Source organism: Ciconia boyciana, chromosome 2, assembly GCF_034638445.1.
Source record: "Ciconia boyciana chromosome 2, ASM3463844v1, whole genome shotgun sequence".
Classification (NCBI taxonomy): Eukaryota; Metazoa; Chordata; class Aves; order Ciconiiformes; family Ciconiidae; genus Ciconia; species Ciconia boyciana.
In genome coordinates this window covers 127,242,905-127,259,672 of record NC_132935.1, presented here as the reverse complement: position 1 = coordinate 127,259,672, position 16,768 = coordinate 127,242,905, and the positions used below count along the sequence as shown (strand labels likewise).

The 16,768-nt window shown below is 35.7% G+C and overlaps 1 protein-coding gene across 2 annotated transcripts in view; it reads right to left on the bottom strand.

Annotated features, from left to right (window-relative positions):
* Window positions 1–16,768, bottom strand: part of ZNF385D (zinc finger protein 385D) — a 442,063-nt gene that overhangs the window by 89,739 nt on the left and 335,556 nt on the right. For both annotated transcript variants that reach the window (XM_072853997.1, XM_072853998.1), the window contains one exon: window positions 7,515–7,625. In XM_072853997.1, the coding sequence (XP_072710098.1) occupies window positions 7,515–7,625 (111 nt within the window). The remainder of the gene's footprint in view (window positions 1–7,514; window positions 7,626–16,768) is intronic.

Genomic DNA, 16,768 nt, shown 5'->3' with positions numbered 1-16,768 from the left:
CTTCCCTTCTTCCTACTGCCTTCTTGTCCTCAGGCATGCCTCTATGAGCCTGATACCTCTGGGCTGGTCCATGTTCTGCAACAGAACAGATTTTCTAGACAGAATGGATTACTTTCACTACAAGAAAGGAGATAGGTACAAGGATTAGTGAAGAGTTCATGTAGAGAGCTCCATAGCTTGAGAACGACAGAGACACCACTTAGAGCAGTTACTGAGGATCACCCAAAATATTTGGTTTGTAGGCAATGCTTAAGAGGCAAGAAAATATCCACATTCTTAGGCTATCAGTCAGGGGACTCAGTTCAACACCTCCAAAAGTACTCAGAGGCTAAATAACAAGGTGCTGTGTCAGATATGAATCATTTCTGCTTCTAGGTTGTATAGGTGCACAAAAGTACTGCATAGAAGGTGAAAATTACGGAAAAAATACTTTATACAACAAAAGGAAATTATTTATACTTTCTATTAAGCATTTTAGAAATGCTTTAAGAAACTACAGGTTATGTGAAAATTTGTGACTTATTTCCTACATGAAAAAAGGTTACTCATAACCATCTCAGAATGAAACAACATCTAACGGAAGACAGATTGAAATAAAAAAATTAAGATTATTTTCTTCCAAATTACAACACACAGTAAAAAAAAAAAGTTTGAATTCTCTAGTATAGGAAAGATCAGACCTGTAAAGGACCTGACTGCAATTCATATTGCAGCCTTTAAAACTGTGGTCTAGGAAAGAGGAGGTAATGCTTCTAAAATGTGCAGGCTAGGCCTATAAAAACAGACTCCACTGAATATCCAACTGGGCAAAAAAAATACTAGGTTGTTTTCAAATTTGTCATGTATGCAATGTAAGTGCAAACTATTCTGTGCTATTTGATTAAACCTTTGAAATGCCAAAAAATCACATATCTTGAATAATTTTTTTAGCAATTCTTTAGCGTTTCCATAATGTGTCAATACAAATGCCAGATATTCCATGGAAATCTCTGCACTAATCACTTTCTGTGCTTACTTGCTACTTTTTCCAGTGAATGCTATAAACCAGTATCTCTGGAAAAGTGTCGACCTATGAGTGTATTTCCATTCTGACTCCCATTCTGATCTCAAATGAATGGCATGTGCAATTCCACAACTGAAATCAGCATTTGTGTCTCCTTACACTGAACTTCATAGTACAGGAAATATGATGCATTATTAGAAAGAAGTAGCATATATATATATATATGGAGTTACATACCTATATAAATTACATATATATATAAATATTTTTTTTAATATATAAATAAGTTAATTCTGGATGAATTTTTATCCTTGGTGAGGTACAAGTGCTGCAATTAATACTGTACCCTCATAGAGTAACAGTTACTTCAAGGGGATGCTAAGCATCTGTAAATGCACAAGAGAATTTCCTTAGAGAATCAGGCTGATGACTCCACAGAATGCAGATGTGTTGGTTTGGAAAGACCAGAAGTAAAATTGCCCTGAGATAATAGATAACTCTGCTTGATGGTTGGCAATACCTGCAACAAGTGACTGATTAAGGAAGCTGTGCATTACAATTCAAGCAGAAATTGTTGGTTTTATGCCAAAGCAGGGTTCTAAATCTGAAGGTTAATTGGAAATCTAAAATTGGAAATCTAAATTGGAAATCTAAATTGGAAATCTAATCCGTAATCGGAGGCACAACAAAACAGGCAAAGAATAAGAACATGTGGTTAGAGCCACACACAGAACAGCGATTGAGGCAAATAGTACACATGGCTTCAAATACCATTTAAGCATATCTCTGAAAGCTGAAAAATAACAGATTTGAAATGAGAAGGGTGAAATGCTAAATAACTTCAAGCAGTTAGCTGTATCAGCCTTTCCTGGTTCTTAATGGACCAACTTTTGGAAGTTCCTCTCTCTTTGCAAACAAAGGCCGCAGGCCAGGTGTGACCATCACTTGGCATGGACAAGAAATTAAATCTCTATTAGCTCTTCCAAACCACAGAAACAGGTTTGTAAGTTAGTTGAGCAGGACGTCGTATAATCTCTCTCTCAACTCTGGGACTACACTCAGCATTTCCTGACCATCCTCAGAAATAGGTATCTAATTTGTTAAGACCCTCTGCCAACAGGGAGCCCACAGCTGTCCCTACGTGTTTCCTTCCAGAACTTCACTACCATTATAGCTAGAATTGTTTCACCAAATAATCTGACAAAAAATTTTTTGAATCAAGTTAAGCTGAATAACAAATCAAATGTATTCTTCTATCAAACCCGAGGAACACAGAGATCAATTGGTCACTGTTCTCTTATTAACCTCCTTTCATATACTGAAAACCTATTATACTTTCCTTGTCTTTTCCACTGTACATCTATTCAGTTCTTTCTACCTTCCCTAGCCGAGTAAAGTTTTTTCACATCTTGTCATACTAGTGGATGTCTTCTAAATTCTGCAACTAATTATGCTTTTGTTAAAGTGTGATGACCACTGCTGTATATAATTCTTCACCTGAGGCATTGCCAATTTCAAATACTGTGGAATACTTACCTGTCTACTTATAAATGTAACACTCTTGGGGAAAAAAAATATCATAGGATTAGTTGGGTGTTTTTGTTTTTCTTTTTGTCCCCCATTAGCAATTGTTAATGTATATCTCAATTGTGATTCACTATAATTCCTTTTTGCCCATTAAGCCAGATATTTCTCATTTTACTACTTGTGCATTTAATTCTTCTAGTATAAGCACAATAGTTTGTGCACTTGTTGGAATTCCAGACTGTTTTCTCCAGCTGGTGAAGATAATTTTGGACTGCAATCCAGAACTTGCCACCTTCCATCAAGTGCCTGACACCCTCCATCTAGGTGTCATCGACAAACCTGCTATATGTACTCTCTATTCTGTCAGGCACATTGCTAATGAAAATTTAGAGTAGTAGCAAGCACGGAACAGACTCCTGCAGATACTGACTTGTAGTGATCTTTTGTTTTGACAGGAAACCATCAGCAACTACTCTCAGTATGCTTTTTCAATCTGTTGTGCAAACAACTTTTAACAGTTTCACCTGGACCATATTCCCCTACTTACTTTACAAGACTGTCACATAGGACTGTATCAACCCTTATTAAAGCCAAAATATATCACATCTATTTATTCCCTATTATCCATTAGACCAATTACCCTGTCAAAGGAGAAAATTAGATTGGTTTGACATGATTTGTTCTTGACAAATTCACATTGGCTGATTCTTATCACCTTATTATTCCCTAGGTGCTTACAAATTGATACTTTAATAATTTGTTCTGGATACCAAGCATAACCTAAGTAGGATATAAGTCCTCTGGGCGTTCTTTCCCCATGAAAGTTAGAACCATAGTAAAATCCTGTGGAGCTATATTGCATCCTTATCCTCCAAAAAATCCTTCACTATTCTTTTACCAGAACAGCACTTTTTGAATCCTGACGACTTCACGCAGTTAAACTATGTATCGATTCAGCGGTACCTTTGCTTTATAGAGATGGAGAAAAACAAGGTTAAAAAACTGACAAATAAGGACTCCATGATGAGCATTCAGCTCATGATTTTCAAGAGAATATTACTACTGTTGCTATTTAAGTCAAACAATAATTTCTGGCTAACATATTTGGAAATATTTTTACAATGTATCATAATGGAATTCAAGTCCTGTGAGTACATAAAAATGCTGCCCAACCTTTCTCTAAAGGAAAGCTGGATGATCACTCAGCCATCTGCATTAAATGAGAGGGAAGAGAAAGACAGAATCCCTTTGCAAGAATTGATTTGTTAACAGACACTGTCACTACCTTGATCAAATGACGAAATTAGAAATGTGGGCAAAGGGAGATCAAATAGTCAAGACAGGTGATCAAAAAAATGAGGAAAATTTAGTGAGCTCTTTTTTCCCAAGTCATGAGGTTGTTTGGTTTGTTTTTTTGGGTTTTGTTTTGTTTTTTGTTTGGTTTTTTTTTAGTGATTGCTCACGTTAGCAGAGAATTTACTCCCACAACTACCTGTAGGCACATGAGTTGTCCTACTGAAGTCAGCTGGGCTTCATTTTACAGGGTGCTTTTAGCAGATGTTTAATGTTTACTACAAAGCATGCATTTAACAGTTCTTCTGAACTGGTGCAATAGCTCTCAGCAGCTGCCAAAACCTAAATGGCAACTCACACACTTGCAGCTAAGCACATACTTAAATATTTTGCCCTGTATTGAATGCACAATGTGAATGTAAATGTTATATATAGATCTCTCTCAATGCAAAAAAAGAAAAAAATAAAAAATTTAACTGCTTGAAACGGACTCCACAGAACCTACCTCTGCTGTTCTAATGTTTTTTCTCAGCATGGAGAGGCTTTGGTTACTTGCTCATTCCTCCCTTCCCTTGTATGAGAAGATTTATTTTAAAAAGAAATACTGAACACACAGCTGTCATGAAGATTTATAGATAACTCCTTTAGAAAGAAGCTAAACGATTTTAGACTATTGTACTGCCTTTTCTCATTTTTCTTTGAAATGTAATTTTGATACCATGTAACCAGAAAAAAAGCTCTTCTGCTCTGAAAGAAATCTGTATCAAAGGGGAGAAAATTCTGTATTCTCTGCAAAAATGAAAAATCTCACAGACCACTTTTATTGTAAACATTTTCATAATACTGTCGTGCAGTAAGTAAATGGAATTTCTGTTCATTACTTTCTGATAAATCCTATCTCCAGCATCTAAAAATAAAGACACATTGGTAGAACAGCCACAAAGCCCTAGGTTTCTGAACAGAAAAGCTATTTATTGTTGTTATGGTTTTAAATCGTGTTCAACAAAATATGATGAAAATGAAAGGTAGGACTATTCAGTAAATGAAAACTTTTTCATAATAATAAGAGAAAAAAATTACAATGTGTGTGCTTGCCATTCATATAGTAGAGTTATCAAAAAATGATAGCTAATAGCTCTTTTTCTTCAAAGCAATCTTTCCTTTAAGTCTCAACATTAAATCTTTAGTTTAGCACATTTTTGCTTAAAAAACTGGTGGACATTCAGAATTACCCAAGCAACTGAGGAACTTAGCTCTGCCTATTCCCCCTCACATTGCAGAAAAGCATTTCTAAACTGCAGTGGAACTCTGACTACTTCTTATTTCTTGAAATGCCTCACCAGAACACTTTGTGATTTTCAGCAGTAATAACTATATGCACTGGAATGAGAAGATATCCACAAATCTCTTCTGTGTAGTAGGGAAAAGGGGGAGAGATATTGTCCCAGGTTAATCACTGAGCAGCATTTGGATCATAATCTCTACATCAATCAGCAACACTGGGGTTGCTTTAAAAATTAGGTGAATATTAAAAGTTGAAAGTGAAAGATACTCAGCAAGAAGGCCTCCCCATTCCATAAGGTTAATGATATTGATCAACTTTGAGAGAGGGGAGCATTAGAACAATCTTCCACTGAACAGTGTTGGCAAACTGGAGTCTAAGTCTCTATCACTTGAAGGTGTGAAGGAACAACTAAATATCTGCTTAACATCTTTTCTTCCAAGAGTTTGCTGTGAACACTATAAATGAATAGATTTCTTCTGAAACCAGTTTTTTTGGACACTGTAGATGTCTCTGAAAATGGCCACTGCTTCTTCCCCCTCTCTGCTTTGGAATTCTTTCTAGTCCTCTGAGGAAGAAGTATCAGTGTCCACTAATATCTTGTTTGCTTCTGTGTAGAAGAATTTTTATTTCAAACATTTTATTCTGGAAAATGCCTAGCTCCTGTCAGCTGGAAAATTTTCCACTCCATGTGTCAATCCCAGTTGTGTATCTACTAATGACTAAGTCTTTTTAATTATATGTTCATCCTCCCTTTTGTCTGGATCTTTTTGTAGACTAACAAATGGTATACCCGCTTTAAAAGGAGGTGTTTCACTTTAGTATGTAACATGGAAGTGTTTGATGTCTCTTGCAGCTATATACTATGTATGATTCATTGTGACATGCTTTTTCCTAAAACAAAGCTGCAAATTATGAGTGATGAGCTGGGCTGCTCAGTCAGTGAGATCCACTGTGGCCCAGAAGTCTCCATCGTCCCCTCCCCATGAATGGCTCAGGATCCACAGTTCTAATTCTAGCATCTGGCTTCTAAATAGAAGAGCCTAATTTGACTCTTCTATTTTTATCTGTGAGGGACATGACAGCTCCAGAGAACCTATTACCTTCCTTGCACCACTGTTTGAGAACAATGTCAATGTTATAAGAGTCCATGAACTAGAAAACCTGGAGTCATCAGCGAAAGTAAGTACATGATGCTGACTGGTCTGGAAATTGTGACTGAGATCTTGTTAAAATTATTTCCCAGGAATAAAAAGCTGAAGGAAATGAAGAGAGCTGCATTATTTTCATCCCTACGTGGCCAATCCTTAAAAGAAGGTTTCAAGGTTCAATTTAAGTTTTTGACAAGTTCATGGTTTTGATAAATAACTGATAAACTAAAAATAGATACAAACTGTACATAAACAAGCTGCCTACAAAGAATCAGCAGCACATCAGAATTATTCCACTTCTTCATATGACTAGCATGAGGAAGAAACCTCATGGACGTTTTTGGGTTAGACCTCACTCTAAATTCAAACATTTTTATTCTGACAGAAGTAACTTCCCTATTGAAACTAGTAGAACAGGTAGTAAATGAAAGATATTTGGTGGGGGAAGATAAGTTTCCACCAGCAATGCCCATGTCAAGAAACTTCCTGGAGAGACTAGAATAGCAGAAGAAAATATATTATACTGTGTCAGGTTTTGTCTGCACACACAATGATCCTGGATAAGGAAATAAGGAGTTACATTTTAAGAGGCTTTTCTGTGACAGAACAGGTACTCCTTGGCAAGGAGCACCACAGCACAGCTTCCTTGGGTAATTAGGGGGGACAGATTTCCTCTGTATATTAGAGACCATCTCCAGTTCAGCTTGTTCTACTTCATTGTTGGAGGAGTGAGAGGACGTAAGGTAGGAGCCAGCTGAAAAAAAAAATCACCTGCTTTTTTTTTTAAAAAAACTTGTACTGGCAGGACAGGAACATTAAAATACAATTCTGGCTAGACAGAGATATTGCTGTAAGGGTCGAAAAAGCAAGGTAGATCCACAAGGACTATATCTGAATAACTTCTAACATTTACAGGCTGAAAAGGAAGGCAAACATAACCAGGACTGGTAGAAGAATTAGGACCCAGCAAATATTTCAGCCTTATTAGCAGTAATGGATCAATCCATTTTCCTATTTACACTCTGTGCAGCACAACTGAAGTTGATGAGCTTGCAGGGATATATCCGCAGGGAAAATCTGGCCGGGTGTATAAACACTATCAAATAATGGTGTTTATTTGAAGCATCCTACAGCCTTTTCATCTGCTGAGCCACAAACTGAAATCACAACGTTTCATTTAGGTTCAATTTATGCAAATTATGGCACATCCTAGAAGATAAGTACATATTTCTAATCTGATACAAAATGATCAACTTACATCAGAATTAAATCTCAGCTGGCAAATGTTGCATGATATGATTTGCTTTCTTCGATGAGGAAGAGGAACCCCAAATGTATGATTTATTACAGCTTTTTGAATTGGGTCCATCTGTAAAGAGACAAGAAAAAGAAAAATAAAAGTTTTTGCTGTTTCACTGTATACTATGTTATCTATAGTCCCAAAAGAGATTCTGTGTCATGCCATACCATAACCCACACTACAGAAAACTATTATTTTTCTTTGAAAATGAATATTTCTTCTTCATGCAGTTTTACAGAGGTAATACAGAAAGAACAAAGAAAAGTGTCATTAGCTATCTTGAAATGCATATGCTTAGTTAAATTCTATATGCACCAATCTCCCTTTGCTGAATGCTGAACAAGTTTCCTTATCAAAACACCAATTTATGTTTTTTATACCGAAGAAAAGCTAGCTCACTACATGAAACAAGAATTTTTAAAATAAAATTACTAAGAAAAGGATCAATGGAAATGTGAAGGAATATTATATACAAATAATCGCAGAATAACACACAATAGCTCAGTATTATGAAATAAATAATTATTTTCCAGGAACCAATAAATTGATCTTTTCTGTAAAACAATTTCTACACAACCTATGTAAAATCCAAATCCTCCAAAGATTATTTTCACAGCCATTTAGAAGAAACTATTTTGAATAAACCCTACTTTAAGGATGAACTTCGACTTTCATGAAAAGCATTATTCTGAACTAACCTCTACCAGAACGCTGATCTGGCAGCGTCTGCAAGTCAGGGTCCTGTAAAAAAATGTACCATTTTGGCAGAGAATTTCACAAAAGTACTTACTCAAGAGATTTTATGTGGAGGATTGAAATCAACTCCCCCAAATTTGTTGGTCAAAACTATTTATATTTCTTTTTCACAAGAAGCATTTGACAGCAATTTTTAAAATCTAGTAATAGCTTTACAGCAACTTGGTAAAGCCACTGATAGTTTTTATCTTTAAATTGTATTGTTAAAAATCCGCAGATTTGGATGACGCAAATACAAATAATTGCCTAACTCTGATGATAACCAGTATTCACAAAGCATAATTTGTATGTGTCTTGTGAAAAAAAAAAACCTTTTTCTACGCTCATGTCCCCATGATTCACTTTTTTCTAGTCTGTTAGCAAAGGGTTATTTGATAAATAAAGAATCAGAGCTTTTGCTTAGAGTAATCAATTATTCATGGAAGCTGTAATGGTAGACAGTCATGGCCTCTATTGCAGTGAATCCAGAACAGCTCACTACAGAAATTCTGCATCACCTGACAAGCTGTTTAGCATCAGATATGAAATAGGTCATTAAATTAATTACTGTTGAAAAGAAATTCAGATTGGTAAAAAAAAAGGAACAAGGAAAATGGCAGGGCTTTATAGAAAGGTTTGGAAGAAACGCTCAGTTTGAACATCCTCTTCAATTTGATGTGAAAGTGAAATTTGTGAAATGTGAAACAAACACATTTGTGCAACCACCAGCATAAAAGAACACCAATCCCACCCAGAAACTAGGGATGCCACTGTAACATAACCCCAAAATAGCACTGATGGCTAAGGTCAGAGTATATCAAGCTCTGAAACACTACAGCATGCTGTGTAAGACTTTCTGCGGTGATCAAACCATGTGCTAGGGGCAGTAATTTTACTAAGTAACATGATCTTGAAAAAGCCCATAGTCCAAAAATACTATTGTATAGACCAGAAAGAACACCACCACATACGAAAGTAAATAGTAACAGCTCTTCTTTTTTCAACTGCTCCACTACCCAAGAGGTGACTTCGTATGCCAGCAGAACCAATAGACCTGTATCCTGCGATTTTCAACGCTAAAGCATAACCTGGTCTTAACTGATACTATTTCACTGCTGCTGAAGTTTGAAGAAATTTAGTTCCTTTCACCACTGCAGGTCTAAAATACTTAGGGAAACCTCAAGCTCAGATATATGAATAAGTCAGCACATGGTAACAAGAAACTGTGCATTCTTTGATCCAGTGTAACTGTTTGCCTTCACATTAACTACAGTTGTGAGATACTATTAGTTTAGCCTTCAGTGTTAACATGTTAAAGTCTTTCAAATTATCTCACAAGTGGCATAAGTTAAGAAAGCCAGCAAAGAAGCTCTCTAAGCATTACATGAAAGGTACCACCATGGTTCATAAGATGGAACAACTAATTTTTTAAGTTGGATTTACCCATCTTCACAGTAAGAATTATAGCTCCAAATGGGGTTGGATTTCTGGGGGAACTGATGCTCACAGATTGACAATGAGACAAATAATTTTTCAGAATTGAGAAAAATCATGACTGTGTGGAATAGTTGGTCTATTTTGTATTTAATTTTATTTTGGTCTCATGGAAAAATGTGGAGTTTCTTTCCTAATGACTCCACAGATTTTCTCTTGTATATCTGCTGATACAGAAATCCATCTGCACACTTCCCTTTCTCTTTCTAAAGATGCAGACTTCTAGATATACAGCTACACGGCCTTATTGTGTACTCTATGATTTGTGTTTGTGGCTCTAAATGAAGAAGTGTTCTGGATAGCCTCCAAGCTGATTAAGAAAAGCTGCTTCAAAGTAAGAATCTTTTCTCTGACAACTGCTCTTTGATACTCCAAAGCAGAATTAAACTTCAAAACTTAGCCCCAGATTCTAATAAAGTTGGGGCAGAATGCTGGAGTGGCATTTGACATTATTATTTTTTCCTGGAGATTTCATTTGGGAAATACCACCAATCCATAAATTTCAAATAAATATCCAAAAGCACCAGATAAGTCTCCAGAAGTTTTATGCAGGAAATTTGAGAGAGGTAACAGGATACCGAGGTGCAGCATGATAAGCACTCAGATCTCACAGACACTGGAAGACAGAGAGGAGCCCTGCTGAGAGTCAGAGGAACAAAGAGAGGCAGCTGATTGCCAGAAAATAGAGAGCAAGGATTGCAGGGAAGTATAAAGAGGGAAATAATATCATGTAGCTGAGATAATCAGCAAGTGGTGAGATACTTAAAAGAATCTCCAAGCACTTCTTGGCTCACTGAATGTTACTAATTACACATATAAATTGTATTTCAACTTATGTAAATGGTATTTGCTTTCACAATAAAAGTTATCATGATGAACTTTGATAAAATCTGCTTTTTACTCGTTACTAGTGCTATACTACAATCACTGGGTTTTTATTTTATTTCTTAGATGCAACTGATTTAATTTACTCCCATGTACAGTGAAGGACAGAGAGGTTTGCAATTCACATGAAAGATTATGAATCAGCTGTCAAAGCTGTGTAGGAGAGCAAGGTTTGCAAGAGGTTTACTTCCTCTCGCCAACTTATTTGAACTGCAAGTTACAACACAAAAAAGGGCAAGCTGCCCTGTGTTTGACTTGTTCACTACCTTTTGCTTTTCTAATATCCAGCACTAGGTATCTTTTACTATGTAGCACAGGCTGTGCCACACTTTCCTTATGGTCAGTCCAGGGATAGCACATTGCTCAAGGTTCACTGCAAACCACAAGGTGACTTAGTTTGGGCTATGAATATAATATGAAAGCTTTCATATTTCATTCAGTTAATTTTTGTTTTCAATACATAAAATGCACAGCAATAATATTGTCTATTTTTTAATTATTCAAGCTGAAATTTGTGGCAACATGATTTTTTTTTTTTTAAACAAATACTGTACTCCCTTTATTTTGTGGACTGCAGATGAAAGGAGTGGCTGTTGCATGAACTTTTCTGGATGAAATATCCATCACAAAATCACCAAGAACTTGACCCAGGAGATCCCATCTTATCCTACCTGCATGGGCAACTTTTTGAGTATCACCATAGCTGCTATCCTTGAAGGCCTTCCATAGCAAAGTCTCCATCTCATTAAATTTCACTAAATATCTGCAGAAGGCAGAATCTGGGCTGGTAAATTTTACCTACAGAGAAATTTGATCCTTTGGAAATATAAATTTTACATAATTTCCACAAATAATTGCTAAGTGTTCTTCTTTTTTTTTGTGAATAATTTTTTTATGCTGAAACTGAAATTCAAACACATAGCTCATCCTGAATTTCAACAATTTTTTAATATATATAATTTTTATGAGTCCTTTTTATGTGACTTCTTATCCCAGAGGCATCAGAGTATGCCTAAGGTAAAAACAACAACAAACCAATAACAAAGGAAAGCATGCAAGTTTGATCCATAAAGGCTCAAATCATAAAAGGATATAAACTAGTTATTTTTATTTTATTTTTTTAATTGTGTATTAAAACCAAGGGACATGACATGAGCATTTCAAATGCTTGAGGTTGGCAGTAAACTAATGGCATTGCATTAATGTCTGTAAATAAAAGCATCCAGGTCAAAGGATGAAGAAAACGTGGATGCCCAGATCCTGTTCAGAACATACGGTAGGCCTAAAACAATCAAATAAGTAAGAAAGTATTTTTACCTCAAAGCCAAAGAAATTAGCTGCAAAAGATTGACTCAAATCACTATGGTCCTATACGAAGTGAGCAGAAAAACACGTCAGGTCATTGAAGCTCTCAGGAAAAAATTGCTGGAGACCATTTTAGTGGTAATTTACAAAAAAATTACCCACTAAAAGACTGACCTCCATTACTCGAACAGGTAAGTGAATTCAGTGACACAGCTACCAACACCCCTCAAAACTTCTTAAAATCCAGATGCTACAATGAAATGTTGTTACAATGAAATCCAGATGTTACAATGAAAATAACATTAAAAGAGTGATATTCTAAGTATGTTTTCTTACCTTAGCTCTGCATTTCTACAAACATATTTAATTGTAAGTAAAAAAATTAAGTCAAACAAGTGCACTGTAATATTATTATACTTGCAGGCAAGGTATTAATATTTCCACATATGAGTTAAGACTTATGTACACATCTTAATTGTAAAATTGATAAGAAATAAAGATAACTCAGTGGGGGCTCCTTTCATTCATTCTCTTATGTTCCAAGAAATGGTGAAACTAATAAAAGCATGGGAAAGAGTGTAAATCCTGTACCAACCACATACACAATGCCTTACCAAGTGAAAAAGAACAAAATATTATCATATCCTCCATAGTTTATACTCACTGGTGAACTTAATCCATTTTAAAAACTGCATGATGCATGCAGTTTTAACACCGAACAGTTCAAATATAAAATTGCCTACTGCATTATAATTGTGACATACTAGTAGAAACACAGAAGAGCAGTTACTAAAGCTATAGGAAAGCTCCTCAATCACGTAAAGCCACTGTCATTTATAGCTGGGGGACTTTTTGAACCAGAAATTTTCTCAGGGCATAATTTGACTATTTTCCATTGAGAATTGAGCATTTCCTCTCTGATCCCAGTAGCATCAAGAATTCACAATCATTTCCCCTGCAATCATGCTGGTCAATTGTACAGATGCAGCAATATTATGTTATATTGTATTACATTATATTACATTCTTATAATATTACTTATGCAGAAACTCTGATGCTTTGGAGAAGTGCTGGACATTCAGCTTTATATTGCCTGTACAGAGTGCCCACATTATGGGCACCATTCAGCTGAGTGGTAGTACCTTCTTCTCCAGGAGATACTGGGCATCTACTGCAGCTGCACATTCAAGCTGGACAAAGCATGTGCCAACAGGTCTAAAACTTCCAGAAAGTATTGGAACTACTGGGTGTCACACACTGCAGATCATTTTTGTGTGTGCACATCCATCTCAAACCTCTTGAAAGTATTTATTAACTGTGCATGTTAAAAAAACCAAACCTACCTCTGTGCAGCATGTGTAGTAGATCCGATGCTTTCCAGAAGTGTCAGAGTTATAACTTACAATCTCCCTGATGCATTCTTAATATACTGGTGTCCAGGTCAGAAACAGAATAGTTCAACAACAGCTCAGTGATTTGATCCTAAGTATTTTTGACACTCTCTATTTCCGTAAGAAATACGTCCCATTGTTAGGGCTAGCAGACCAGTTTTTTTTTCCAACATCACATTAATCTGTGAATAAGAATCTTATAAACTAACCAAAGAACACAATTCAAAAGGAATGATGGGAAGAGCTTAGTAAGCATAATTAAACACAAAAAAAAGAATCTTCAATGATATTTTGGTTTCATGTGCAAGTAGAACAATATGATGTCAAATGGTTAAAATACATGTTCTAGATGTGCTACCATGCATGGTTTATCCTTTTACAGCTAATTTATTCAGTATTGCCCTAGTAATTATGGTGAATAATTATGCAGTGAATTGAACTCAGCATTACACATCTTTTCTTAGTGTCTACCACTTCTGCTCTTATCAATGAAACAGGGTAGAACTAACCTGATGCTTTTCATGTACATAAAACAGAAATATTACTCAACCTAGTTAAATATAAAATAATTCACATAAAACACCTGCAACAACTACAATAATGTCCAATATTTACAGAAGAATTACTTTTCTTTTAAAAAGTGGTATCTATCAAAAAGAAAACTGTAGTGACTTCCCAAACAATGTAACTGGTTTATGTAACGTGAATAGTACTTCAGAATGAATTCCCAAAGTAAACTTTTCATTCTCTTGTTGAAATCTTATAACAGTGTAAGGATTTTTTTTTTTTAATTGAGCTATTTAATTGTAGCAGTTGTCTAGTCACCTTTCTGATGTGACTCTAGTATTTCTCTCTTGCTTTCTTTTTTGTTATTTTTTTCTTGTAGATTTTTCCACTTGGCAATGAGATGCTGAGGCAGCAGCAGGATTTCTGGCAAACTGCTTGAATATACAGAAACCAGCCAAAGTAAAAGGATTTGCATTCACAGTGGCATTGCACAGAAATACTGTAACCACACAGAGATTATGCAAATCCTTATACTCTGATTGTCTAATAATGGTTGTCAGTCAAAAGACAAGAATTTGCATATGCTAAGGCTAGTGAGAAATAATCACACAGTGATTATGCTAATCAAACACACTAAACAACATGTGAAGGACTGTCAAACTGGAACAAATCTGTGTACGTATGTGTACGTATGCTAAATACAGAAACACACAGTGCTAAAAGAACATTAAGGTTGCAGATCAAGCCCTTAAAAACATGAAAAGCTTATAAGCCTTAATTTAACACCTTTGTGAATCTACATTTTTGAAATATGTTCACATATTTTTCCTGAAAGATTCTGGCTTTGTTCTGTTCAGAAGATGGACAATGTTCACTTAATGAGCAACTGTTCAATGTTGTGTTTTGTCCAACGGGTTCAATGAATAGCCCTAGACCTCATTTACTGTATAAAGCTGAAACCTCGCTCCCAATGGGAATTATCAGCCTATTCATTGGCTCTCCTACAGTCTTCATTGACACAGGATGTGAGTACTTCACAAGTATAATTAACTTATTTTCAAAACTTCTGTTAGATAAAAGATGGTATTTTCTCAGAAATTAAGAATAAAAGTGTACACTAGTTCCAGTTACCCAATTTAATATACCTAATAGTACTTACCATTATATTGCCTTTCACTTGTTCACCACACAGCTCCTGACTTCAGATTAATCTGTGAAGGTCCTACACAGATTAAACGCAGTTTTACAACTGCAAGTTGGACTCACAATCCATAAAGTTGTCTGCGAAAAGTTTGGGTTAAGTGACTTGCCTTGCAACTCTCAGAACAACTCTCCAGGGTGGTATTCAACTGGTTTTCTGGAATGGGATGGCTCTTTCTTTTTCTTCAGTCCCATCTCATTCAAAACATATTTCCAGTTTCTTCAACAAACAGAGCAAGAATACCATGGATAATAATCTTCCGAATTACAAAACCATGATTGTTCCCCAGTGCTGATCTAAAGGACACACAAAATTCTACCCGACCTAAAAGATTCTCCAAAAAGAGAGAAGATGAAAGGCAACCAAATGTGGCCTGTTTGTCATATTGCTCAATCATCCAGTGGACAACGCTCAATACAACAATTGCAGCATAAGAACAGACTAACATGAAACAGACCACCTTGAAAGTGGGAGAATTACTGACTCCACTTCTAGTAGGCATTACCAAAGTGGTGTGGAAAGAAGGGGTGGATTGTTTCTTTTCAGCTGCTCACTTAAATGAGCAGTGGCATATGGTAAAAATATGATTAAACCCAAAACAATTGCTTGAAACAAAATGAGATAAATGTTATACTCTCTCTAAAGATATCTCTAAAGATACCAATAAAGATAAAACCCTAAGGTTCACAAAGCCATTTGTTTTCTCAGCTTCAACCAAGAACAAAGCAAAAATAAGCTCATGAGAAAAAGAACACATTAAAAAAAGCTAAGGGCGTTTTCATGTTTTGTGCTTAAGAAAAGAGCTTGGAACAAAAGGTTGGCAGGCATAATGAGGGTTACACAACAAATTCCCAATAGCATCATTCATATGTGAATGAATTTCAGAAAACTGGACCAAATGTTATAATTGGTATTTAATAATAGTGGGTCTTTCTAATCACAACAACAATAAAAGCAGGATGTGTGCCAGACAGAGAACTGGCAGAGAGGCACTTGATTCACTCTTACAAGTGAATTGCTCACACGTACGAGAGTCCAAAGTGGTCCCTGCAAACTACTACATATTTTTCAGAGAAGTGATTGTGTATATATGTGTTTAAGGTGTGGGAAAATAATTCTGCAATGCAACCTTCCTGATCATGCTGCTATGCTTTTTTAGTCTATTTTAAAAATTCTTCTTATTTACCATTTTTATTCTGGTGATTGCAAAGAAACCATTAAGAACTAAGGTGTAGAGTATAATTAGAATGTTTAAAAATATACATTCTTACCTGAAAAAGTCCAAGGGATGCTTCAGACATTATTAAAATACTCTATCAAATATATACTTTTATAGCATTTCAACACATTTCAAAATCTGTCTTAGTGAGTTACGATTTAACACTGGAAGAAGTCACAATTCTTAAGCCATACTTGTAGTAGAACCAGAGAATCAGAGACTAAAAGGGACCCCAAGACATCATTTAATCCATACCTTGGCACCATGAAAGGAAAAAAATGTTATGGGGACAGAATATTTTTATCCCAGGTTTTGGGGAGGGGGTGTGAGTGAGCAAACATTTTCATGAAGCAAAGGCTAAAATACAGCAGTTGAATATTGGAGAGACAGAAATTTTTCAGATTCTCATTTTATAACTGTTTCAGAGTAAAACACTTCAACATTTCAGTTGAAACATTTGCCAAAGCTGCTCTGC